The sequence below is a fragment of the Acomys minous genome (genome assembly GCF_964271855.1).
Source record: "Acomys minous genome assembly, chromosome: 16".
Taxonomy (NCBI): Eukaryota; Metazoa; Chordata; class Mammalia; order Rodentia; family Muridae; genus Acomys; species Acomys minous.
The window spans coordinates 73,572,049-73,596,393 of record NC_140498.1 but is presented as its reverse complement, the minus strand read 5'-3'; the positions used below and the strand labels follow the sequence as shown (position 1 = coordinate 73,596,393).

Here is a 24,345-nt window from a genome sequence, read left to right as displayed (position 1 = left end):
GCTTGAGCCGATATGGGGTCTATTTTGAGAGCTGCTTCAGTTAGACAACCCCCGTCTCCCCAGGCCAGGAGCCAAGAACTAGTGCCATGCTGGGGGCCCAGGCCCTGCCACCTCCCCTGGGAGAAAACATGCACAGTCCACCAGGCGTGTCCACACCTCACTCTTCCTTTATTGAGGCCCAGAGCCCAAATCCTGTGAGCTGGGCTCCAGGCCCAGGCCTTCCTCAGGGCCCACAGAGCCCACGAAGCCCAGGGGGCACAGAAGGGAGGACCCCCCCATGACACGCGGGGGTGCCCCAACCTGCCACCCCACCTGGCACACAGGTCAGAAGCCCCTTTGGGGCTGGCATCAAGATGCAGCCTAATCCTTCTTGCTCCCATGCTGCTGGCTGTGGAACTTCTGGTGCACCACTCGGAGGGTGGTGAAGAAGTTGCCGAGGAAGAGGAGGAGGAAGGGGAAGCCGCACATGAGCACCTGCAGGGGCGGGGAGGGCCGGGGTCAGGTCAGGTGAGGTCTCCATGGGATCTCAGTGCATCCCTGCCAGACCACGTGCTCACCTGCCACTCCTTGCACTCAGGGTCCTGGGCCAAGTTGAATAACGTCAATGCATTAAAAAGTTGCCAGAACTGTAAAGGAGAGGGGTCTGTCAGTAAGATTAGTGTTCACTGGGGCTCGGAGGCAGGTGGACACCCGGGTATGACTTACATGTCCAAAGAAGAGGAACGGAAGCAGAAAGGTGAGGCCCCTCCACATCCAAGACTGGAAGCCCTCTATAGGGGGTAGGAAAAAGCCGAAGGAAGTAGTGACCAAGCTGGAAGGGACGGGATAACTTTCACGCAGGAAAGCCCCCCCACCGCCCTCCTTTTTCCTCAGGACTGCAGAGCAGGGCCAACCGACTCACCCACGGTGAGATCCATAGTGTGCCGTTCGCCCAGGGCTCGCAGGCGGTACAGGCACCCGCTCTGATAGTAATACTGCAGAAACTGCACAAAGCCTGGGTGGCCGGGGCAGGTGGGCATGTTAGACCAGCTCTGGGCCACAGGCTCTCTTCCCCCTTTGTCCCCTTCCCTAGCAAGGAAACTCACTCTGGTACATGGAGAAAGACAGGAACTGGTTCCGGAACTTCTGGTACATGAGACCATCTGGCCTGAATTGAGGGGGAAAGCAGAGGAAGGCGGGAAGGTCTGAGAGCCTGGATCTTCTCCCTCGCCCCACTCCCCTGCCAGCTTAGGTCTTGGTCACTCACCAGGTCAGCATGACTCCTGACAGGAACGTGGACACGTAATGATGGAAAACCCACCAGCCTTTAATCCTGTAAGAGGGCAACAGTTACTCCAGCCAGGCACAAGGCTCCCATAGACACAAAGTACCTGTGTGCCACAACCCGCCCGCCCCCGCTGCGCATGCGCATGCGCCTGCGCACGCCGTCTGCGCAGCCGCACCTGGAACCATTATTGATGAGGATGCTCTCCCGGATGGTCAGCGTGCAATAATACCAGACCAGCAGGAAATTGAAGGCAGCATCTGTCACCCTGGGGAGTAGGGTACAAAGAATTGACATGGGAGCCTTGCCCCTGACGCTGTCCCAACCCACACACCCAGACCAAGACACTCACCTGGAGTTGAGCAGAAAGCGGCAGGTGAAGGAGATTACAATGAGGATGATGGTGAGGTAGAGCTTGAATTTCTCATACTCGTCTTTGTAAGCGAACCTGACGGGGAGAGAGGGACAGGCATTCTCACTCATGGTGAGCAGGCCACCCAGGGGGTGGGGGTGGGGGTTCCATTTGCCACCGTGCCCACAGGTCACAGACCAGCCTGGAGAAGTCAGACCCAGGATCCAAAACCTCACCAGGGCAGAGGTGGGTGGGGAATCCTGGGTGAGACCCAACCCTTGACAACCACCACCACCACATACTTAGCCTGCTTGCTCAAAAGTGTCACGTTGACATTTCCCAGAACCAGACTCAGGTACAACCTAAGGGACAGAAGGAGGCCTAAGTGACAGAGAAAACAGACACCACAGTCCAGGCACAGCTGCCCTCCCTGCGGCCTTGGTATACCCTTCTAAACTTAGGGGGTGCCACTGACCAACCACACACACTGCACCCCGCCTCTCTCCCTGCCTGCTCCTCAATCCTGTCCTTGGGGTGAACAGTATCTCCAGCCTGTGGTGTTTCCCCTGGGACCTCCCCCTCCTTGGTGGCACCCTGAGAGACCTGGCCTTCTTTCCCCATGGGAAACCATTCCCCCATCCCAGGCCACTCCTCAGGTCTGGGCATGGGAGTCGGCATCTCAGTGGATGGCATCGGTTGCTATCCCATAATTCTTTGCTTTTTCTTTTGTTTTTTTGAGACAGGGTTTCTCTGTGTAGGCCTGGCTGGTTCTGAACTCAGAGCTCCTGCCTCTGCCTCCCAGAGTGCTAGGATCGAAGATGCACCAACACTAACACCAACGTCAACACCACTGCTGCCCAACACCACCGCTGCCGCCACTCCCCTCCCCCCTCCCCAGCTCCCCTCCCCCCTCCCCAGCTCCCCTCCCCCCTCCCCAGCTCCCCTCCCCCCTCCCATCCCCCCTCCCCAGCTCCCATCCCCCCTCCCCAGCTCCCATCTAATTCTTTGCCTTTTTCAACTTTTCAACTCCAAGAAACTCAGCCCTGAGTCCCTCAGTGCTTCCCGTAACAGGCGCGCATGGGACCTCCTTCCCACCTCACTGGCCTCCCTGCCAAACTGCAGGTGGAGGGGGCTCAACTGGCAGAGCGCTCGCCTCGCACCCACGAGCTCTTGGGTTCCGTTATTAGCACCCCACAAAAACTCACACGTGTAATCCCAGGACTTGGGAGGCGGAGGCGGGACCAGGAGTTGAGGCTCGTCTGGCCTACAAGACCCTGTCTCAAAAACAAGAAACTAAAACCAAAAAACCCCACAAAAACCAAGCTCCTGGTGTTTGTACCCCTCTCACTAACAATGCCTATCTGTCCTCAGTTAGAGACACTCCAGGCGTGACAGCAACACTGTGTCATTTACTGAGCAGCTCAGGCCTAGGCAGGAGATGCCTGAGGCTGGAAACCTGAACTCTTCCCCCAGCTGTCTGGAGTTACTGTTGCTGTGATGAAACAGCAAGGTCAAAGGCAACTAGGGAAGGAGAGGGCTTGTTTGGTTTACATATCCTGGGTTGCCTTTCAGTGAAAAAAGCCAAGGCAGGAGCTCACAGCAGGAGACTGGAGGCCGGAGCTGGTACGGAGGCCACGGAGGGGCGCTGCTCACTGGCTTGCTCCTCATGGCTTGCTCTGCCTGCTTTCTTTTTTTGTTTTGGTTTGGTTTGGTTTTTCAACACAGAGTTTCTCTGTGTTAGCCTTGGCTGTCCTGGAACTCGCTCTATAGACCAGGCTGGCCTCGAACTCAGGGAGATCCACCTGCCTCTGCCTCCTGAGTGCTGGGATTAAAGGCACCTGCCACCAACGCCAGACAGGCTATTTCTTAATTGAGGTTCCCTCATCTCAGGTAATTCTATCTTGTGTCAAGCTGACTAAAAACTAGCTAGGACAACTGATTCCTTGTCAACTTGACACTGCAACGCTATTTAACATAACCTTTCCTTTCTTGTTCATCCCCAAGATCTCCTGTTAATAACTATCATAATATAAAACATATCACCAACTTGAAATTAGTACAAACTTTACAAAATCAAACATTTCAAAAGTTCAATCTTCTTAAAAATTACAAAGTCCAGCCAGGCGGTGGTGGCGCACACCTTTAATCCCAGCACGCAGGAGGCAGAGGCAGGTGGATCGCTGTGAGTTCGCGGCCAGCCTGGTTTACAAAGTGAGTCTAGGACAGCCAAGGCTACATAGAGAAACTCTGTCTCAAAAGAAAAAACAAAACAAAAAAATTTACAAAGTTCTGAGCAGGGTGGTGATGGCACACGCCTTTAGTCCCTGCACTCGGCAGGGAAGGCAAAGGCAGGTGGATCTCTGAGTTCGAATCCAGCCTGGTCTACCGAGCGAGTTCCAGGACAGCCAGGGTCATACAGAGAAACCCTGTCTTGAGAAACAAAAAGAAAAAAAAAATTACAAAATCCCTTCTAAATAGTAAAAGTCTCTGTAAAACTCAAAATCAGTTTCAAAGTCTCTCAGCTGTGGGCTCCTATAAAATCAAAATTAAACACTTAAGAGGGAAGAGCCAGGGCACAGTGACAAACCAAGCCAAACTCCAACTGTATAAGTAACCCAGTGTTCAATGTCCGGGACTCACCACTCTGAGCCCACCAAACGGTTGCTTCTCCGGTTCCTCCCTCCCCAGCCTTCACCTCATAGTCTCCTCTGTGCAGGCTGGCTCCACTGCACAGCTGGGCGCGCTCCCCGCCCCCCCCCCCAGGATTGTTTGTCTTGTTTTTGTTTTGTTGAGACAGGGTTTCTCTGTGTAGCCTTGGCCCTGGGCTCGCTTTGCAGACCAGGAGGCTCAACCCCACAGAGATCTGCCTGCCTCCGCCTCCCCAGTGCTGCTCTCTTCTCAATCACTGCTACTTTCAGCCCCGGCTGACCAGAACCACGGAATCTTAATTCTAAATAGAAAATGTCCACAATAGAATCTTCAAACTTGCCCCTGAACTTCATAGACCAGGCCTCCGCCGCCTGCACTGCTCTCAGAATTATTTTCCCAGCCCAGCAAGCCCAGTGACTTTTCTAGCCCCAAGTTCCAGAGTCCTTCCACGACTCTCCCACAACAACACAGCATCGCGCTACTATCCTGGTACCAACTTCTGTCTTAGTTAGGGCCACCACTGCTCTGACAAGACAGCGAGACCAAATACGGCTTGAGGAGGAAAGAGTTTATCTGGCGTACATATCCTGAACCACCATTCACTGAGGGAAGCCAAGGCAGGGCCGCAAACCTTATGACAACCTGGAGGCAGGAGCTGATGCAGAGGCCATGGAGGGGTGCTGCTCACTGGCTTGCGCCGAGGGGGGAGGGGGGAGGGTTGGTGGGGGGAGGAGAAGAGGCGAGGCCTGCTTTCTTATAGAGCTCAGGACAGCCAACCCAGGGACAGCACCACCCACAATGGGCTGGGCCCTCCCCCTTCAATCACTAATTAAGAAAATGCCCTACAGGCTTGCCCGCAGCCTGATCTCAGGGAGGCAGGGAGGCATCTTCTCAGCTGAGGCTCCTTCCTCTGATCCACTCTGATGACTCTAACTTGTGTCAAGCTGACACAGACTCGCCACCCAGGCTACCCAGCATATTTTGCAAGCACTTTACCAAGTCAGCTACCTCCCCAGCCCTTGGTTTGGCTTTGGCTTATATTTTCTTTTTGTACGTATAGGTGTTTTGCCTGCATAGATGGATGTGTACCATGTGTGTGCCTGGTGCCCCGGGAGGCCAGAGGGTGGTGCTGGATTCCCAGGAACTGAAGTTGTAAGCTCGTGTTCTCTCTCTCTCTCTCTCTCTCTCTCTCTCTCTCTCTCTCTCTCTCTCTCTCTTGCTTGTCTTGGTTTTGTTTTGTTGAGACAGGGTTTCTCTGTGTAGCCTTGGCCCTGGGTGTAAGCTACCATGGAAGTGTGCTGGGAAATTGAACCCTGGTCCCCTGGAGGGGTGGCCAGTGCTCTTGGCCATTAAGCCATCTCTCCAGGGGCTGCCACCCCCTTTTTGAGGGAGGGTCTCACTGTGTGGCTCTGGCTAGCCTGAAACACCCTCTGTTGGCCTGGCTAACTCTGAACTCACTATGTAGTCAAAGAGAACACTGGACTCTCCCTCCTGCGTAAGCTTCCATAGTGTGAGCTCCACAGGCTTGTGCTAGCTCACTCCTCACCTCTGAAGAGGACACGGGCATCCTGGTACCAGGAGGCTGTGTCTGGCCTTGTGGGGTTAGGTGTCCGTCACTGAGGCCCCAGTTCCCTGAACACCTCCCTTGAAGCTCCCAGACAGCTGGACCAACAATCTGGCCTCCTTTGCTGACTGAGTGGCAGAGAGCCAGGGCTAGGGCATCAAATCCTTGCAGCTGGGAGAAGGAAAGGCTCACCCGTTCTTCTTAGGCAAATAGGCTTCCATGTCGAAGAAGAGGCCTTGGCGCTCCTTCATCTGGTTCTCCAGCTCCTGCGCAGCCTCCATGGACTCGGATGGGAGAGAGGGTCTGCATCTGGGAGCACGGCAAGGGCTGGTCAGAGAGGGTTGGGGAGCCCAAGGCACGCAGGAACCCCCGCTGGAACCCTTTGGGACAGAGGAAAGGGACAAAGGCCAGGGAGTGGAAGAATAGAAGAGCCATGCCGGGGCAAGCCCAGAGGCACCCCCAAGTCTACGGCACCCACCCCCAGCAGGATGTCACCCCCCCCAACTCTCACTTTTTCAGCACCAAGGCCAGCTCCTGGAGCAGCTTCTTCTGGCGTGTGATGGAGGTTGTACAGTTGTCCTGGAGTCTGGTCAGCTCCTCCAGCTTCAGGCGGTACAGGCGGTGTGTTTCCTAATGTGGGGAGAAGCCATTAGCTTCACTGGGGAGCTGCCTGAGCAGGGAAGCAGCTGTCTTAGAGCTTTCTGGGTTTGCCCAGGAACCTCCCAGAGATTGCTCTGCCCTTGAGAAGCCAGGAGCTAGGTTCCTTCCTGTAAACTCAGACCCTCCATAACACATGTCCCTGACAACGGGTCACTTGTCCCCAGCTCTGCGTAGGATCTTTCCGCTACCTGAGCCATCTGGACCCTTTCATATAGTTCCTCCTATTGTGGTGACCCCTCCCCCAACCGCAAAATAGTTCTCAGCGCTAATTCATAACTGGAACTTTGCTACTGCTATGAATCTAAATGTAAATCCCCATACCTTCCGGCGGTCTTAGGTGACGCCTGTGAAAGGGTCGTTTGACCCCCCAGGTTGAGAATTGCTGCTCTTGACCAAAGGGGCTGCTTGAATCCACCACCTTTTCTGTTCCTCCCACCTACCCAGCCTGAAAGACTGGAAACCAAGAATATCCCTGATGCCTTCCACCCAGGCATTCCTGATGTTTCCTCTCAGATAGGTTAAAGGTCACCAGGCTTCCCGCCGTAAGGCCAATCCCTCCCGTCCACTCCCCTCCTACAAGCACCTTTGGCCCAAAGCTTTCCCCAAGCACTTTGCCCTAGTGGGTGAACCTTGTAAGATGCAACCTAAAGACAGGGCAAGGGGCAGTGTGGGGAAATTAAGGCAGAGGCTGGGAGACTTGGAGCTGTCTAGGCCTCAAGAGAGTCCTAGTACCAGCAGGCTGGGGAGAGCTGGCGCCTGCAGTGTGGACAAAAGAGACTGGGCACAGGCCAGTAGAGGCAAAGGTCTAACCTAGTCTCTAGTTGGCCAGGCTCCACTCTTTGGGTCTGTTTCTCATGCCAAAATAGGCTGCCACATCCTCCTCAGACTCTAGCACATGCTATCTATGCCCAGTGACAGCCTTCCTGGAAGCAGCGGCTTCCTTCTCTCTGGTATGGGGACAGAGTGGCCACAAATGACCCGATCCTGGGACTGGGAGGTTTTCCAATGGTCTCTCTACTAGGCCAGGAGGTCCCGGTAGAGTCTGCCCCGCCCACCTCTCTCAACAAGAAAAGAACCACAAACGCAGGGTCAGGCCTCCTCCTGTCCCTAGGTGAGCGCTGTTCCTCGGTCTCAGATGGCTGAGATTCCCCATCCGGGCCTGAATTTTACCTAAACTTGCTTTTCTGCATGCAGCGTTCAGCAAGGAGTTAGCCAAGGGCGAGGAAGGCGTTGTCCCGCTGCACGTTTGCAGGGTGACTGACCTAAAAGGCTGGGCCCGGCTGCGCTCTGTCCCTCTAGGAAGGGAACGGGGTCCCAGAGCGGGTAGCGGTGCGGAGGGAGGGGAAGAGAGGAGTTCAGACCTGTTTTCCAGGCCTTTGCACAAAGTTGAGATGGCCCGGTACAGAGGGTTCCCACCCAGGCACGCCGGGCACCCGTGGGCAGTCGAACATATAAGGAGGAAAAGTGGGGGACCCCTGACCCCTCCGAGCTACCCTACGTGTGACCTAGGACTGCCCGACCCTTGTTCCCGCGACAGAGAGACGTGGCTCGGGACGTGGATGGCCGCAGGGACGCTCACCTGGATGCCTTGGAAGTCCTGCTGCAGATCTTCCCAGTTGCGCAGGCAGTCGCCCAGCGGGTCTGGGGGCGGGGACTGCATGTCTTTGTCCACGCCACGGGCCGCGGGGAGCCGCGAGTGGGGAGGACGGAGTTGCAACCCCGGCCGGCCGGAGGCGCCTCCGCCACCGCCCCCGTCCGCTTCCGGGCTCGCGCTGCCTAGGCTGCCAACGGGAAAAGGCCCGGCGTAATCCGCGCGCGAGCCCCGCCCCTAGGAGCAGCCAATCGGAGTCAGAGACGGAAACTGGGCGGGGCCACGTGCCCGCAGGGCGTCTCCTCCTTCAGTGACCGGACCTTCGCGCTCTACCTGCAGGGTCCGCTTCCTTGGACCACTCACAAAGCAAGGCGACACGTGCTTCCAACATTTTAAGGTTGTTGGGTTTTTTTGTTTTTTGTTTTTTAGCATAACGTCTCTCTGTGTAGCCCTGGCTGGTCTGGAACCGAGAAATACCCCCTGCCTGTGCCTCCCAGCGTGCCGAGATTAGAAGCTTCAAACACTTTGTCCTTGAGAAGCAGCGCTTCTCTAGGGCTAGCCCTTGCCTCACAGCTTCTACGGACACCCTTTTCCTGGCCCTCGGTACTCACCTCCCCTGTCCTAAGTTTGTAGGCTGCCTCTCCTAAAGTACAAACTTAACTCCCCACCTGCTCCTGCTGAAGCCTTACCGGTGCAGAGATGTAGCTGAGTCAGTAGAGTGTTTGCCCAGCATGCAGGAAGCACGGAGTTCAATACCAACCCAGCACCACATAATGAACCAGATGCGGAGGCACATGCCTGTGATTCCAGAACTTGGGATTTGTAGGTAGAACGATCAGAAGTTCCAGGTCATCCTCATGGGGACACCCACCCTCCCCCCCCTTTTTTCCTTCCTTTTGTTTTTCGGGACATGGTTTCTCTGTGTAGCCTTGGCTGTCCTCGACTCGCTTTGTAGACCAGGCTGGCCTTGAATTCACAGTGATCCTCAGGCCTCTGCCTCCCGAGTGCTGGGATTCAGGTGCACCACCCATGCCTGGCTTGAGGATGTTTTCTAAATGATTGACACCCTGCATTCTTCAGCAGGCCCGTGTTAGCATCCTCTACCCAGAGTTGTGAGTCTGGGGAAGTGCATATGGCCAGTTCCCTTTGAGACTTGTGGAATTTGAGCCCGTGAGATGCCTCAGCAGGTAAGAGTGCCTGGGGCCAAGCCTGATGACTTTAGTTCAATCCCATGACCCACGACGTTGTGGAAATAAGAGAATTTATTTCAGCAACTTGTTCTCCGGCCTCCACATATTTGCCATGGCAGGCCTACATATACGTATAAAGTGTAGGAGGCTGAAGCAATAGCTCAGTAGTTGAGAGCACTGGCTGCTCTTACAGAGGACCGGGGTCCAATGCCCCGCACCTAAATGGTGTTTCACAAACATCTGTAACTCCAGTCCCAGGGGATCCAACCCTCACTTCTGGCCTCTGCTGGTACCAGCCACATATTTGGTGCACAAATATACATGCAGGCAAAATTAAATAAAAAATGCCCAGAAGATACAAAATGTAAAATGAGGTATAATAAAATTTTGTAAAGACTTGTGGAATTTTGGGGGCCAAGGGATGTGACTCAGTTGTCACAATGCCTGCATGCAGGCAGCTCTGGGCTTGCTTCCCAGTACCACAGACTTGGCGTGGTGGTGCAGGCCTGTGATCCCAGCACGTGGGAGGAAGAGGAAGAGAATCAGAAGTTCAATATCATCCTCAGCTACATAGTGAATTCCAGGCGAGCTTGGGCAACGTGAGATGCTAATCTCAAAGGAAAAGAAAAAAAATGGTGCTGGGCGTGGTGGTGCACAGTTTTAATCCAGCAGTTCAATATCATCCTCAGCTACATAGTGAATTCCAGGCGAGTTTGGGTGACATGAGATGCTATCTCAAAGGAAAAGAAAAAAAAATGGTGTTGGGCGTGGTGGTGCACACTTTTAATCCAGCACTCGGGAGGCAGGCAGATCGCTGAGTTTGAGGCCAGCCTGGTCTACAAAGCAAATCCAGGACAGCCGAGGCTACACAGAGAAACCCTATCTCAAAAAACCAAAAACAAAACAAAAAACACAAACAAAAAAGAAAGAAAAAATGGACTTAGAGTTTCTAGAACCCTGGTAGTGTATGGTGGGAGGGCAGTGTCTCCTTTGCTGAGCTGGGAACAGAGACAGTCTATACCCAGGGATCCAGAGGCAGCGGTCAGAGTGCTGGCTCTGGGCAAGCAGCAAAGACTCCCATTCTGAGGCCTCTTAAGTCTGGAGCATCTCTAAGGCTGGGCTGGAGGATGTTCACCCTGGGGTGGACACTGGGATACTCTCTGGATGGGTTGACACAACACATCTGCTGAGCACCCCAACCCCAGCTAACCTCAGCAGGGTGTCCAACAGCTGCTCTAGCAGCCAAAGGCAGCTGCAGGAGTGCAGGCAGGGTGGTGCAGCATGCCTCCAGGTGTGGAAGTTCCTGAGGAGCCAGAAGGAAAAGGGATTCTGTTCTGTTGGATGGAAAGGCGTCTAAGAAGCCCAGTCATTATGTAATGGCACCTGTAATCCTGGCACTGAGAAGACAGAGGCAAGAAAACAGCAAGGCCAAAGGGCAGCCAGGAGTACATAAAGAGACCTCAGCTCGTTTTTCCCCCAAGATTTTATTTATTTGTTGTATATAAGTGCTTTATTTGCATGTACACCTGTATGTCAGGAGAGGGCATTATATCTCTTTATAGATGGTTGTCAGGTACTGTGTGGTTGGCAGGAATTGAACTCAGGAGCTCTGGAAGACCAGACAGTGCTCTTAACTGCTGAGCCATCTCTCCAGCCAGACGCCTCTGTTCTTAAGGTAGAGAGATGGTTCAGTGGGTAAGAGCACTGGCTACTTTTCCAGAGGACCCAGGTTTGGTTCCCAGCACCCACATGGCAGCTCACAATCATCCGTAACTCCAGTTCCAAGAGATGCCATGCCCTTTTCTGACATCTGTAAGCACCAGGCACACATGCATATACATACATGCAGGCAAAACATCTCTCTATATAAAATAAAACCAATAAATTTAAAAGGGGTATATGGAATGGATTGGGAAAACAAAACACAACAGTGCAGGGCTGGGAGTGTGGCTTAGTGGGCAGAGCGGCTGACTAACATGCAGGACGCAAGGTCCATCCTCAGTGGCACATAAACTGAAGCAGTGGCCACACTGTAATCTCAGCACTCAGGAGGCAGAGGCAGGAAGAGCAGGCGTTCAAGATTGTCCTCTTCTGCCACACAGAGTTTGAGGCCATCCTGGACGACATAAGACCTTGGGTCAAAAAATGAAAGGTTGAAGATATAGCTCAGTGATGGAAGGCTTGCTTAAACCCTAAGAGGCTCTAGGTCAGTGGTTCTCAACCTGTGGATCAAGACCCCTTGAGGGATTGGGTGACCCTCTCACAGGTGTCGCCTGAGATCATCGGAAAACACAGAGGTTTACAATTCATCACAGAAGCAAAATTACAGTTCTGAAGTGGCAACAAAATAACTTTATGGTTGAGAATGTTAGCATACCTGCCCCTAGTCTGCCTAGCAACCTATGATGTCATCACCTGTCTGCCGCTAGGTGGGCCAACTGTCCAGGATAGAAAAAGGACAAACCCATCTTGTCTCCTTTTCTTCCTCTTCCTCTTGCTCTCTCTTCCTCTTCTTCTTTCTGCTGTCTCTGTCTCTCTCTCTCTTTCTGGGGTGCCCCCTTCTCCTTTCTTTCTCTCCCATGCTTCTACAATAAGCTTCCCCATATTATACCTGTTGCCTGGCATCTTATTTTTCATATTTAATAGGTGGTCACCATGACATGAGTCATGGTGTTAGGAAGGCTGAGAACCACCGTTTTAGGTTCAATCTCTAGTATAGGGGGAAAAATAAACAAACAAAAGAACCAGTCTTAGGATACAAACATGAAACTCCAGGCAGCAAGGCTCTATTTTCTGGACCACTCCAAGTGTGTACCCGAGCCCCCCAACCCCCAAAAGTCCCAAACAAGGCTCCTCATTGACCATGGCTGGGCCACCAGTGAAGGTCAGTAGATAGGATTGGAGATGTCTGTGATACATTCCCCAAAGAGAACTTTCTCCCAAGCCAGCAGCTGAGCCACCAAGCCCCGATTTGGGCGCATGTTGTTTTTGCACTTCTTCACGCGGGCCCAGGACCTCTGTGGATACAGAGATAAAGAAGGCTTCAGGACAGGTGTTCGGATCCTTCCAGGGTAGATCACAGCCAGCTCAGGTGGGAACAGGAGATCCCTATCAAGAAGCCCACATGATGGCTTGCGATTAGATGCAGACACGGGCTGGGATGGCAGTTTATTTGGTAGTGTGTTTTCAGAGCACGCATGAGGAACTAGGTCTAGTCCACAGGACCCATCTAAGAAAACTGTGATGGCACACTTGTAATCATAGCGCTGAGGCAGGGGGATTCCTCAGGTTCACTGGCCAGCTTGCCTAGATTAATTGTGGAGATCCAGGCTGAGTTGAGGGGGGGGCGGAGAGAGGAGAAGGGAAGCCACAAGACTAATCATCTGAGTTCAACCCTAGTGACCCATATGGTGCACATGCGCGCGTGAGCACAAACACATACACACACACACACACACACACACACACACACACACACACACACACACACACGAACAAAGGGAAAAAACTAAAGCACAGACAGAACAGCAGCCCAAGTGAACTAATGCAGGCAAGGAGCCCTGGGCCCAGGCTGAGCCATGGACAAGCTCCTCTGATTCTGGCTCAGGGCACAGACGTCAGTTCCATTTCTCAGGGCTCCTGCAAGACAATGCACGCCATCTCCTGTGGGCAGGAAACTGCCAGGCTGAGCCTGGGACAACCAAGGTTGCACTGAGACTGGCGGAAGCACTGGAGGGATGACAGGAACGTGAGCCTGTTCTCTGGCGGAGGAAGGCAAAGCTGCTCCCTCCAGGTGCCGCATCCACAACAAGGTGCAGAAGGAGCGCTCTAGCCTTTGGGTTGTAGACAGAGAGAAAGGCTCACCGGTACCTTAGGGGCTGGAGTGACGCCTCAGTTAAGAACAGGGCCTGCTCTGGTAGAGGACCCGAGTTTGGCTCCCAGCACCCACACCAGGCAACTCACAACCCCCTTTACCTCCAGCTCCTGGAGGTCTAATGACTTTTTCTGGATTTGGGGGGGTAACTGCACACACACACACACACACACACACACACACACACAGAGTAGCACTAATAAACACAGCTAAACAAATGCAAGATAATAAATTAAACACGTAACTCTCCATTGTGGTTCTATGTGCTAATGATAAACAGTTAAGGGGAAGGAAAAGTGGGGGCGGGGGGAGAGGAGGAGGAGAAATAACTAAGAAACCAAGGGCCTGGAAAGATGGATCAGTGATTAACAGCATTCTCTGTTCTTCCAGAGGACCCAGGATCACGTCCCAGCACCCACACAGGTGGCTTCCAGCCACTTGTAATGATCAGGTGCTTTTGGCCTCCACAAGCACCTGCACACACATGATACACATAGATACACTCAGGCACAGACACACACACATTAAGAAAGCAAGAAGTGCCGGGCGGTGGTGGCGCACGCCTTTAATCCCAGCACTCGGGAGGCAGAGGCAGGCGAATCACTGTGAGTTCAAGGCCAGCCTGGTCTACAAAGTGAGTCCAGCCCACCCAAGGCTACACAGCGAAACCCTGTCTCAAAAAAACAAAAAAAGAAAGGAAAAGTAAGCAAGCAAGAAGCCGAGCAGTGGTAGCAAACACTTTTAACCCCAGCACTTTGGAGGCAGAGGCAGGTAGATTACTTTGTGTTCAGGGCCAGCCTGTCCTACAGGGAAAGTTCCAGGACAGCCAAGGCTACACAGAGAAACCCCATCTCAAACAAAACAAGGAAGGAAAGAGGGAGGGAGGAGGCAGAGTGAAGGAGAAAACAGACAGACAGACAAAGAAAAAGAAGTACGTCATCAATTGTAGCACTGGGTCAGTAAAATGATTGCCTTCTAAGCACGAGGGCCTGAGTTTGATCCTCAGAAGCCATGTTTACTCTCAGCACTTAGCACTTGCAAGCTCAAGGCCATTGAAGAAACTTGTCTCAAAAGTCCAAGGTGGATGATGCCTGAGGAGCGATACCTGATACCTGAAGCTGTCCTGTGACCTACACACACACACACACACACACACACACACACACTTCCTCATGTATACCTACAACACATATACACATACCCTCATATGCACCTACACACACACCCTCATATGCACCTACAATACACATACATGTACACACACACTCTCACATACACCCTCATATGCACCCACAACACACAAACACATACACATACCTTCATATGCACGTACAACACACATACACCTACACACACAGAAGGAAATTTCAAGTGTGTAAGGTATTGAATGTAGATAACCCCCTGCCAGCACAGTGGTGGCTGACAGGCTGGGAGGGTACTTGTCTACTTACATGGGGCCCTGGGTTTGACCACATAAAACCGGGCATGGGAGCTGGAAAGATGACCCAAGAGTGCTTGCTGCAAGCCAGGCCCAGTGGTGCATGCCTGTATCCCAGCACTCAAGGAGGCAGAGGCAGATGGATCGCTGTGAGTTAAAGCCCACCTTGGTCTACAAAGGGAGTCTAAGACAGCCATGACTACATGGAGAGACCCTGTCTCGAAAAACCAAAATAATAGAGTGCTTGCTTGCTGCTTTTATAGAAGACCAGAGTTCAGTTCCCAGAACCCACACTGGGTGGCTCACAACCACCTGTAACTAAAACTCCAGAGGATTCTACACTCTCTATGTGCACGTGTTCTCTCTCTCTCTCTCTCTCTCTCTCTCTCTCTCTCTCTCTCTCTCTCTCTCTCTCTAAATCAACTTAAAACAAAACTGGACAGGTCTGCAATCCCAGTGCTTGGCATGGAGGCAGATCAGAAGTTCAAGGTCTTGCTTGACTGTTCACTAAATTCGAAGTCTTGGATACACGGATCCCCATGTGAATAAATGACATTGAGATGATAAAGAAGGAATAAGCAGTAACTCCAGCATACAGGAAACTGATGGAGGATGAGAGGCCTGAGTTTGAGAACAACCTAAACTACAGAGTGAGAACCTGTCTCAAAAGGTAAAGTGAAGAAGACCTGTGCCAAGTGTCAGGACAGGCCAAGAACGTGGCGCCTGCAGCCACAGCAGCCCTCAGCTCCTAACGCGGCAGCTGGGTCTCATGGGCAGGAAGGTCTCTTCCTGTCCACCCTGGGTGAAATGGGAAGCACCTGCCAGGGTCCGCCTGGTGAGAGTCAGCGGGCCGTGTCTTAAGGCTGCAAGGCCATGTTCTTCCTGTTCCCTTGGGGCCCTGTGGGGAGTATGGGTGCTGCACCTGGCTGATGGGCTTGGGAGGTCAGCTGTACTAGCTGCAGCTGTGCAGCTAAGGGAAAGCACCCAGACTTATCACACCTGGAAAAAAGATGGGGCGCATAATGGTGTCTAAGCTGCTGGCCATTGTGAATGTATCATTAAATATAAGAATCTAAAAGGACCAGGGGCAGGGAGACACAGCACTTAGGAGGCGGGGCAGGAAGAGGGACTGTGAGCTCCAGTCTGCGGTGGCGTCAGGCGTTCCCTGTAAGCCTGAGTGGTATAGATGGGCCTGGTTGTCTAGTGAATTCCAGCCCAACATGAACTATATGCAAAATCTATGCAACATAGTGAACCCTATCTTTTAAAAAAAAAAAAAAAAAGCAGCTGGGCTCAGTGGCACACACCTGTAATCCCAGCTGTTACCGGATCTCTGATCCCAATGTGATCCCTGAGATTGTGAACTGTAAAAATGTGTCTTTGAGCTGGGAGTAGCGGAACACACCTTTAATCCCAGCATTTGAGAGGCAGAGGCAGGTGGATCGCTGTGAGTTCGAGGCCAGCCTGGTCTACAAAGTTAGTCCAGGACAGCCAGGGCTACACAGAGAAACCCTGTCTCGAAAAACAAAACAATCTGTCTCTGATCCCATTGTGATCCCTGAGATTGGACTGTAAATCCCTGTTTCCTGTGGCTGAACCCTAATATACCTTTAATCCAATAACTTTCTGTTTAGTATAAACAGGTGAATAAGGTGTGGTTCAGTCAGTGTTACACACACCTTTAATCCTAGAGCTATCTGTACACAGGATTTAATAAAGTTAACCCTAGGCCAAGAGGCGGAGCAAAAAACAGCTGACAGGGATTCAAGAGTAGGAGACTTTGAGCTGAGAGGTATTTAAGACAGTGTGCAGGAATAGAAGGGGTCTGTGGGTCTTTAGTCTTTGCCACTTCCTTGGGCTTAAGACTTTAGCTTGGTTCTTAGAGCTCCGCGGCTCCTTGACTTTTGGCTTTTCTGGCTTTGAGCTAGCAAGCCTTTGGCCTTGGAGTTTTTGACCTTTTCCTCCTGGGCTGCCAGCTGAGCTAGTGAGCCTTTTGAGCCTTCTCCATTGGGACATGAGCTGAGTAGGAAGGTCAGCTGGCTGCTTTCTCTGCCTCTGTGAGATAGCAGGTTTTCCACCACAGCATCTGGCTTCTGGGTCTTTATTGGTAAAATAGAACAATCAGAGATTTTCAATTAAAACAACTCCCAGCACTCAGGGAGGCAGAGGCAGTTGGATCTCCGTGAGTTCAAGGCCAGCCTGCTCTACAGAGTGAGTCCAGGACAGCCAAAAATACACAGAGAAACCCTGTCTTTAAAAACAAAAGATAAAAACAAACAAACAAATAAATAAAAGCACCAAATGAGGGCTAGAGAGATGGCCCTGGGGTTAAAAGAAATTGTTGCTCTTCCAGAGGAAGAGCACCCATATAGTGGCTCACAACTCCAGTTCCAGAGGATCTGACTCCCTCTCCTGGCATCCTGGGACACTGCATGCACATGTGCACAACACAGACGTAGAGAAACACCAGCACACAAAAAATAAAAATAAACAGTCTGACAGTTGTAGTGCAGGCCTTTAATCCCAGCACCCAGGAGGTAGAAGAAGGTGAATCTCTGAGTTCAAGACCAGCCTGGTTTACAGAGTCAGTTCCAGGACAGCCAGGGCTACACAGAGAAACCCAATCTTGAAAACAAAAACTAAAAGAAACAAATGCAAATCTTTAAAACAAACCAGTTTACTTATTATCATTGTGTGTGCATGCTATGTATAGGGTGGGTACCCGTGCCACTGCACACTTGTGGAGGCCAGATGTGGAATCAAGTCTCTCCCCAACTTTACCTAGGTTTCAGGTATTAAACCAAGTGCCAGGCTCGAAGGCTTTACCTGCTTAGTCACCTTGCCAGCCACTTCTCTACAGATCCTTAATGGACACAGATACCAGGGGGTTCAACCTGCCTGTGCATAGACAGAGCCTGCCCAGTATGTGAGCTCCATGGCCAAGTTACACTAGTGAGCCACCCACCATGGCAAGTGAGAATCAGCCTCCTGGCCACAGCAAATGAGATAAACAGCTCTTTTTGGCCAAGAGTTAGTTAGAAGGCTTTCTGGAAAGAGTGTCCAGGGTTGGCACTTCCTACAAAGGACAAAGATGGCACTCAAGAAACAAGTGCCAGGTCTCACCTGGACCTGGGGGGAATCCAGCATCTACCACTGCCAGGGACAAGCAAACCAGGCACCAAGTGCTGTGCAGCCTTCAGGCCCTCGCTGAGCTAGGAAAGCAGCCAAACCAGAAGAAGGCTCACTTCACCCTCATCCCAACCCACCCTGGCTAGAAGCCTGTGAGTTCTGCTTTGATGTGGCCATAAAGGACTGACACTGTCATAGTTGGATTGCTCACAAGCTTTTGGGGTTTTGTTTTGTTTTCCCAGTGCTAGGTGGGGATTAAACCCAGGGCCTTCAGGATTCCAGGTAAGTGCACTCTTGCTCAACCACACCCCAGGCTGCTCACTTGAGTATTGTAGTAAAGAATACTCAGCCACGCCTGGGGGACTCTAAGCACTCGTCCACTGAGCCGCAGCCCTGCTGGGGGCTTCTAGGCAAGTGCTCTACCACTGACCACACCCCAGGTTGAAACCTGGAGGTTCTTTAGATTCATTCTGTCCATGCCCTCTGACCCTGCAAGCAGGTTGTGACTAGCAAAGTTTAGCATGGAGGATGCCAGGGCAGGCTGTAGCCTGCCATCAGTCATGAGTGTGCTCCATCAGTCATGAGTGTGCTCCATCAGTCATGAGTGTGCTCCCCCTCCCCCAGTGTTGCTGTTCAAGCTTCTGATTTTCTATGCCTCTGTTTTCAAGGTAAAGGAAATTGACCGGCTGAAGCCACATGGTTGTGCCTTCATGAAAATCTCTTTGGAACAAACCCAAACTAACTTGGAAACTGTGGTAGTTAATTTCAGTTCTGAACTTGGCAGGGTTTCAAATCGCCCAGCAGGGAGTCTCGATGAGTGAATGTCTGGAATAGACTGGCCTGTGGGTCTGTCTGAGGGAGATGCCTTGATTGTGTCAACTAATGCAGGAAGATCCATCTTTAAGATGGGCAGGATCATTCACTGGCTGACATCCTTGACTGTAGAAATGGAGAAAGTGAACTAAGCTGCAGTGTGCCTGCACCAGTGAGCACAGATGCAATGGGCATGCACCAGTGAGCACAGATGCAGTGTGCGTCCAACAGTGAGCACAGATGCAGTGTGCATGCACCAGTGAGAACAGATGCAGTGTGCATGCACCAGTGAGCACAAATGCAGTGTGCATGCACCAGTGAGCACAGATGCAGTGTGCATCCACCAGTGAGCACAGATGCAGTGTGCATGCACCAGTGAGCACAGATGCAGTGTGCATCCACCAGTGAGCACAGATGCAGTGTGCATGCACCAGTGAGCACAGATGCAGTGTGCATCCACCAGTGAGCACGGATGCAGTGTGCATCCAACAGTGAGCACAGATGCAGTGTGCATGTACCAGTGAGCACAGATGCAGTGTGCATGCACCAGTGAGCACAGATGCAGTGTGCATCCAACAGTGAGCACAGATGCAGTGTGCATCCACCAGTGAGCACAGATGCAGTGTGCATGCACCAGTGAGCACAGATGCAGTGTGCATGCACCAGTGAGCACAGATGCAGTGTGCATGCACCAGTGAGCACAGATGCAGTGTGCATCCAACAGTGAGCACAGATGTAGTGTGCATCCATCACTCTGTGCTTCCTAATAGTGATACAATGTGACCAGATGCTTCAAGCTCCTGTTACCTTGACCTACCCACCACTACAGATTATACCTGGACTATGAATCAGAACAAGCCCTTTCCCCCTTCAGTTGCTTTTGTGGAGTATTTTGATCACAACAGGAAAAGAAGCTAGGAGCTGGAGAAATTGCTCAGCAGCTAAGAGGAGTCTATGCGGCTCTTGCAGAGGGCTGGAGTTGAGTTCCTGGGTGCCTATAACTCCAGGTGTAGGGGAGCACTCTCTCTCTCTCTCTCTCTCTCTCTCTCTTTCTCTCTCTCACACACACACACACACACACAGAAGAGTGGGGAGTTTACCTGAGGGTAGCCTCAAACTTGCTCTGTAGTTGAGGACGACCTTGAACTCCTGATTCTCCTGCCTCCCTATCCAGTCCCAGTCCTAAATTTGCATGTCCCTACACACTTGCTTCATGTGTTGATGGGAACTAAACCCAGAACTTTTGTTTGAGACAGTACCTCAACGCATAGCCCTGGCTGTCCTGGAATTGATTTGTAGATTATTAGGCTGGCCTCAAATTCACAGAAATCTACCTGTCTCTACCTCTTGAGTGGTGAGATTAAAAGTACAAACAAACCACCATGCCTGGCTTAGACCGAGAGCTTTTTGCAAGTCAGAGAAGCATTCTACTAACAGAGCCCCAGGCGCAGGCCCATAACACATACCTTCAAGGTCTCCTCATTATAATGCATGAGGAAAGCCACAACAGCAGCACTGCTGCGGCTGATGCCCTGGGTGGAAAAGACCAGGATGACAGAGCGGAGCCGGAGGTGAAGTTCTGCAAAAGGAAAGGAGTAAGAGGGTCTGTGCATGGCACTCTTCCCTGAAGACCTCAGAAGCCATCAGAAGACCATCCTTGCAAGGCCTAGTAGTACAGGCCTGGAATCCTACATGCTCAGGGGCTAAGAGGGAAAAAAGACTAAAAGTTCAAGGTCAACCTAGGCAACTCATGGAGATGCTGTCAAAAGAAAAAAAAAGAGAAGAGGCTAGAGGTCCTCAAATCTCCCCAGTGAGGGGCTGGGGTGTGGTTCAGTGGTAGAGCACCTGCCTAGAATCCCCCAGTGAGGGGCTGAGGTGTGGCTCAGTGGTAGAGCCCCTGCCTAGAATCCCCCAGTGAGGGGCTGGGGTGTGGCTCAGTAGGAGAGCCCCTGCCTAGAATCCCCCAGTGAGGGGCTGGGGTGTGGCTCAGTGGTAGAGCCCCTGCCTAGAATCCCCCAGTGAGGGGCTGGGGTGTGGCTCAGTGGTAGAGCACCTGCCTAGAATCCCCCAGTGAGGGGCTGGGGTGCGGCTCAGTGGTAGAGCACCTGCCTAGAATCCCCCAGTGAGGGGCTGGGGTGTGGCTCAGTGGTAGAGCACCTGCCTAGAATCCCCCAGTGAGGGGCTGGGGTGTGGCTCAGTGGTAGAGCACCTGTCTAGAATCCCCCAGTGAGGGGCTGGGGTGCGGCTCAGTGGTAGAGCACCTGCCTAGAATCCCCCAGTGAGGGGCTGGGGTGTGGCTCAGTGGTAGAGCACCTGCCTAGAATTCCCCAGTGAGGGGCTGGGGTGTGGCTCAGTGGTAGAGCACCTGCCTAGAATCCCTCAGTGAGGGGCTGGGGTGTGGCTCAGTGGTAGAGCACCTGTCTAGAATCCCCCAGTGAGGGGCTGGGGTGTGGCTCAGTGGTAAAGCCCCTGCCTAGAATGCCCCAGTGAGGGGCTATGGCATGACTTGGAGGTACAGCATTGACCTAGCATTTGTTCCACCCTGGTTGTATCCCTCAAGTTGAAAAAAAAAGTTACAAAGTGAAAGTGGTTAAGCTGCTGGGCAAATGAGGGGTGGTGGAGACTAATACTCCACCCTTAGCCATCTAAGTAGCAGCTTGGGCTGGGGCCAGGTTGGTGCCACATTGGCAGCAGAGATCCCTGCTCTGACTCAGCCTAGCTCTGCCCAGGAATTTTGCTTTTCCTGGTCAACTCTGGGACTGACTGAAAGAGCTGTGCTTATGGTGCTAAGCGGCTGACGGGCACTGCTGTAACAAGTGCGAGGCCAGAACAGAGCCATGTGGACACAGGAAGCAGGATGGGAATCAGATCTCGATGGATTTGGAGGAACCTTCCTTCTCTTATCTGACCCCACTGACTAGCACCGAGTACAAAAATAGAAAGAGGAGCACTTCTGAGGCTCCAGGCCCCACAGAAGTGCAGGCACCCAAAACATGGTGCACCCATGTTTGCCAGTGTCTTCACTGTCCAACTGGCTCAGAAGGCAGGGCCATGTAGCTAAGGGACAATTAGATACAATGTGGTGCTACCGAGGGGGAGGCACCCATCCTAAGCTGCTCATGTACATGTGGCTGAGGGCTTCTCGGCAGCTGAACGTGCTAGATTTTGTACTTTTTCCCAAGTCCTGAGAGTCTCTGACAAAGAGACACTTGCACGGGCAAGAAGGGTGTCCCCAATCTGAAAATTCTCCTTACCTATGAAGTGACAGATGTGGCGGAAAAAGATGAAAAGGTTGGAATCTGAAGAATCCTCAATCTTGATATGTAAGAGCTTGTCTTCATCGCCTGCAAAACTTAAGGAAGACAGCATGGTGTTGAGCATCTGTTTCCTCCTTACAGGAACATTCCTTCCAGGACAGAGGCTTCCTAAAACTCAGAAATCTTCCAAGGCTCAGGAAGTGAGCAACTTGCAAACCCCAGCAACTTCCTGAAATTTACAAGATTCACAAGGCCCCTCCCTGAGCTGTACAGGCAGTAAGAGGTACAGGTGAGAGGAGACTCTAGCCTGAGGAGCTGCCTGTGAGTCATGAAGGGAATTACAGGGTCACAGCTACCGTGAATTCTGACTCAGCTGTGTGCGTCACCCACAGGAGTTCCTGTCAGTACTCCCCCCATACATATGCACCTGGTTAAGTAACCACAGTAAACTTACTGGTTATCTGTGTTGGACTTTGGTAGTGATTATCTTGCTTTTAGACTGTCACCAGTGTCCTACCCGGGATGAACAGATGCTTGTTCACATCTCCCCAAGAAAGTCACACAACACTTGGGTGATCAGCCAGTGTCACTGTGGTGTCTCTTGCCCACAGCACAGAAACCACAGGGGAATGTTTGGGGGCTGACATCAGGATTATAGGAACTAGCAGAAATAGTACCTGGGGCCTGGGGAGATGGCTCAGTTGATAAAGTGCCTGCTGGGCAAGCGTCAAGACCTGAATTTCATCCCCAACCCCTACTAAGAAAGAAAAAAAAAGCCAGGCTTGATGGCCTGCACTTGCAATCCCAACATGGGAAAGTGGAGGCAGATGGATCCCTGGTCTCACTGGCCAGCTAGCCTAGCCAACTTGGTGAATTCTAGTCCAGTGAGAGGTCCTGTCTTTTTTTTTTTTTTAAGATTTATTTATTATGTATACAGATCTCATTATAGATGGTTGTGAGCCAACATATGGTTGCTGGGATTTGAACTCATGACCTTTGGAAGAGCAGTCAGTGCTCCTAACCTCGGAGTCATCTCTCCAGCCCCAAGGTCCTGTCTTTTTAAAGAATGTGGAGAGCTCCTGCAGAGTGAGGCTGGAAGTTGTCATCTGGCCTGCACATACAGCCAGGCACATGTGCGTGCACACACACACACACACACAGACAGAACACCTGACATAAGATAGCTACCTGGAATTTGCCAGTGAGGGGCTGGGGTGTGGCCCAGTGGTGGAAGCACTCTGCTAGAATCCTCCACTGAAGGAATGGGGCATGACTCAGCAGAAGAACATTTGGCAAGTGTGTAGGAGACCTGGGTTTAATCCTAATACTGAAAAGAAAACAAAAACCCAGCCACAACAAACTACAGCAGTAGGAAACATGTGTAAATATGTGACTCTTAACCTAAAACAAAAACCAGGGGCGGGAGAAATGCCTAGTCAGCAATATATGCATGCTGCACAAGCGTAAGAACCTATGTCACAGTCCCCAGCATCCGCATGAGAAGCTGGGTTAATGGGGGGTACACACCTGGAAACCTAGGGCTGGGGCACAGGGTCAGATCCCCCAAGCTTGCTGCCTGGCCAGATTATCCGTCTGTGAGCATCAGGTTCAGTGAGAGACACTGTCTTAAAAAATAAAAGTGGAGCTGGGTGTGGTGGTGCACACCTTTAATCCCAGCACTTGGGAGGCAGAGGCAGGCCAATCACTGGGATTTCGAAGCCACCCTGGTCTACAAAGGGAGTCCAGGACAGCCAAGGATAAACAGAGAAACCCTGTCTCAAAACAAACAAACAAAAAAAGTGGAGAGTGACAGAGAAAGATGCGAACATCAACACCAACACCAGCATACGGCATACACATACACCCACACCCACACCCATAATAACACTTTTACTTACAAGGGTGTTGACTCCATGGAAATATTGACATGCACTTTAATTTTCAAATCCTTGTGAATCCTAGGGTTGCAAGCTTGACTTAATTTGCCCAGGAAGACTTTGCCTGGAAGTATCTCAACTGGGTATGGCTGGAAGGCATCCAGTTCCTGGGGTAGGGAAGGAAGAAGGCTGCTGTGTGCATATGGCTGTTGAAGAGAAAAGGAAGGTTTCTCTCGGGAGGTGTGGCCCTAAAGGCAAGCTTGGAGGAGCAATCCCAAGACAGTGATGGAAACTGAGAGCTTGAGTTTCAGACACATTGACAATGAATACTTCACATGAGAAGTCAGAGGCTGGTGTAGACAAGGACTGGCCCACAGCACTACAGTTCATGAAGGGGTCTCCCTGCTGATGTCCCTTCCCTCACGGCACCTGTTTGTACCTGGCCATACAAAGGTTAGAATTGACAATCGGTGGCCCAAAACTTGCCTGATTGAGGTTGGTGCTTGCTGCCAAGCAACTTGAATTCAATCCCTGGGCCTCACATGTTGGAAGAAGAGAATCTGGCTTCCACATATGCATCATGGCACTTGGCACATGCACATTGGACACATACACACTCCACCACAAAACAAATCAATGTTATCAGAAAAAAGAAGCCTAACAATATTCTTGGAGAAAGGAAGGTTT

At 51.8% G+C, this 24,345-nt stretch overlaps 2 protein-coding genes across 7 annotated transcripts in view; both read right to left on the bottom strand.

The window, feature by feature from the left end:
- Window positions 1-149: 149 nt before the first annotated feature.
- TMEM120A (transmembrane protein 120A) lies at window positions 150-8,285 on the bottom strand. Its single transcript, XM_084764679.1, has 12 exons — window positions 8,069-8,285; window positions 6,341-6,459; window positions 6,022-6,138; window positions 1,919-1,978; window positions 1,617-1,712; window positions 1,443-1,532; window positions 1,247-1,312; window positions 1,086-1,147; window positions 902-994; window positions 706-770; window positions 558-626; window positions 150-474 (listed from the first exon to the last, which is right to left on the bottom strand). The coding sequence occupies exons 1-12, from the start codon at window positions 8,147-8,149 to the stop codon at window positions 361-363; spliced, it is 1,032 nt and encodes a 343-aa protein (XP_084620805.1). The 5' UTR covers window positions 8,150-8,285; the 3' UTR covers window positions 150-360.
- Window positions 8,286-11,599: 3,314 nt separating this feature from the next.
- STYXL1 (serine/threonine/tyrosine interacting like 1) overlaps window positions 11,600-24,345 on the bottom strand; it is a 35,850-nt gene continuing 23,104 nt past the window's right edge. For all 6 annotated transcript variants that reach the window (XM_084764795.1, XM_084764798.1, XM_084764796.1 and 3 more), the window contains 4 exons: window positions 23,680-23,825; window positions 21,779-21,876; window positions 19,991-20,103; window positions 11,600-12,287 (listed from right to left, as the gene is read on the bottom strand). In XM_084764795.1, the coding sequence (XP_084620921.1) occupies window positions 12,156-12,287; window positions 19,991-20,103; window positions 21,779-21,876; window positions 23,680-23,825 (489 nt within the window). In that variant the 3' untranslated portion in view covers window positions 11,600-12,155. The remainder of the gene's footprint in view (window positions 12,288-19,990; window positions 20,104-21,778; window positions 21,877-23,679; window positions 23,826-24,345) is intronic.

What these genes read in the sequence shown, in the direction of transcription:
- TMEM120A (XM_084764679.1), bottom strand. Translation starts at nt 8,149, where the DNA reads ATGCAGTCCCCGCCCCCAGACCCGCTGGGCGACTGCCTGCGCAACTGG. An exon ending in TCAGGAGTCATGCTGACCTG is followed by an intron (nt 1,148 to 1,246) that starts GTGAGTGACCAA and finishes CCCTCAATTCAG; the next exon opens with GCCAGATGGTCTCATGTACC. An exon ending in CGTTCCTCTTCTTTGGACAT is followed by an intron (nt 627 to 705) that starts GTAAGTCATACC and finishes TCTCCTTTACAG; the next exon opens with TTCTGGCAACTTTTTAATGC.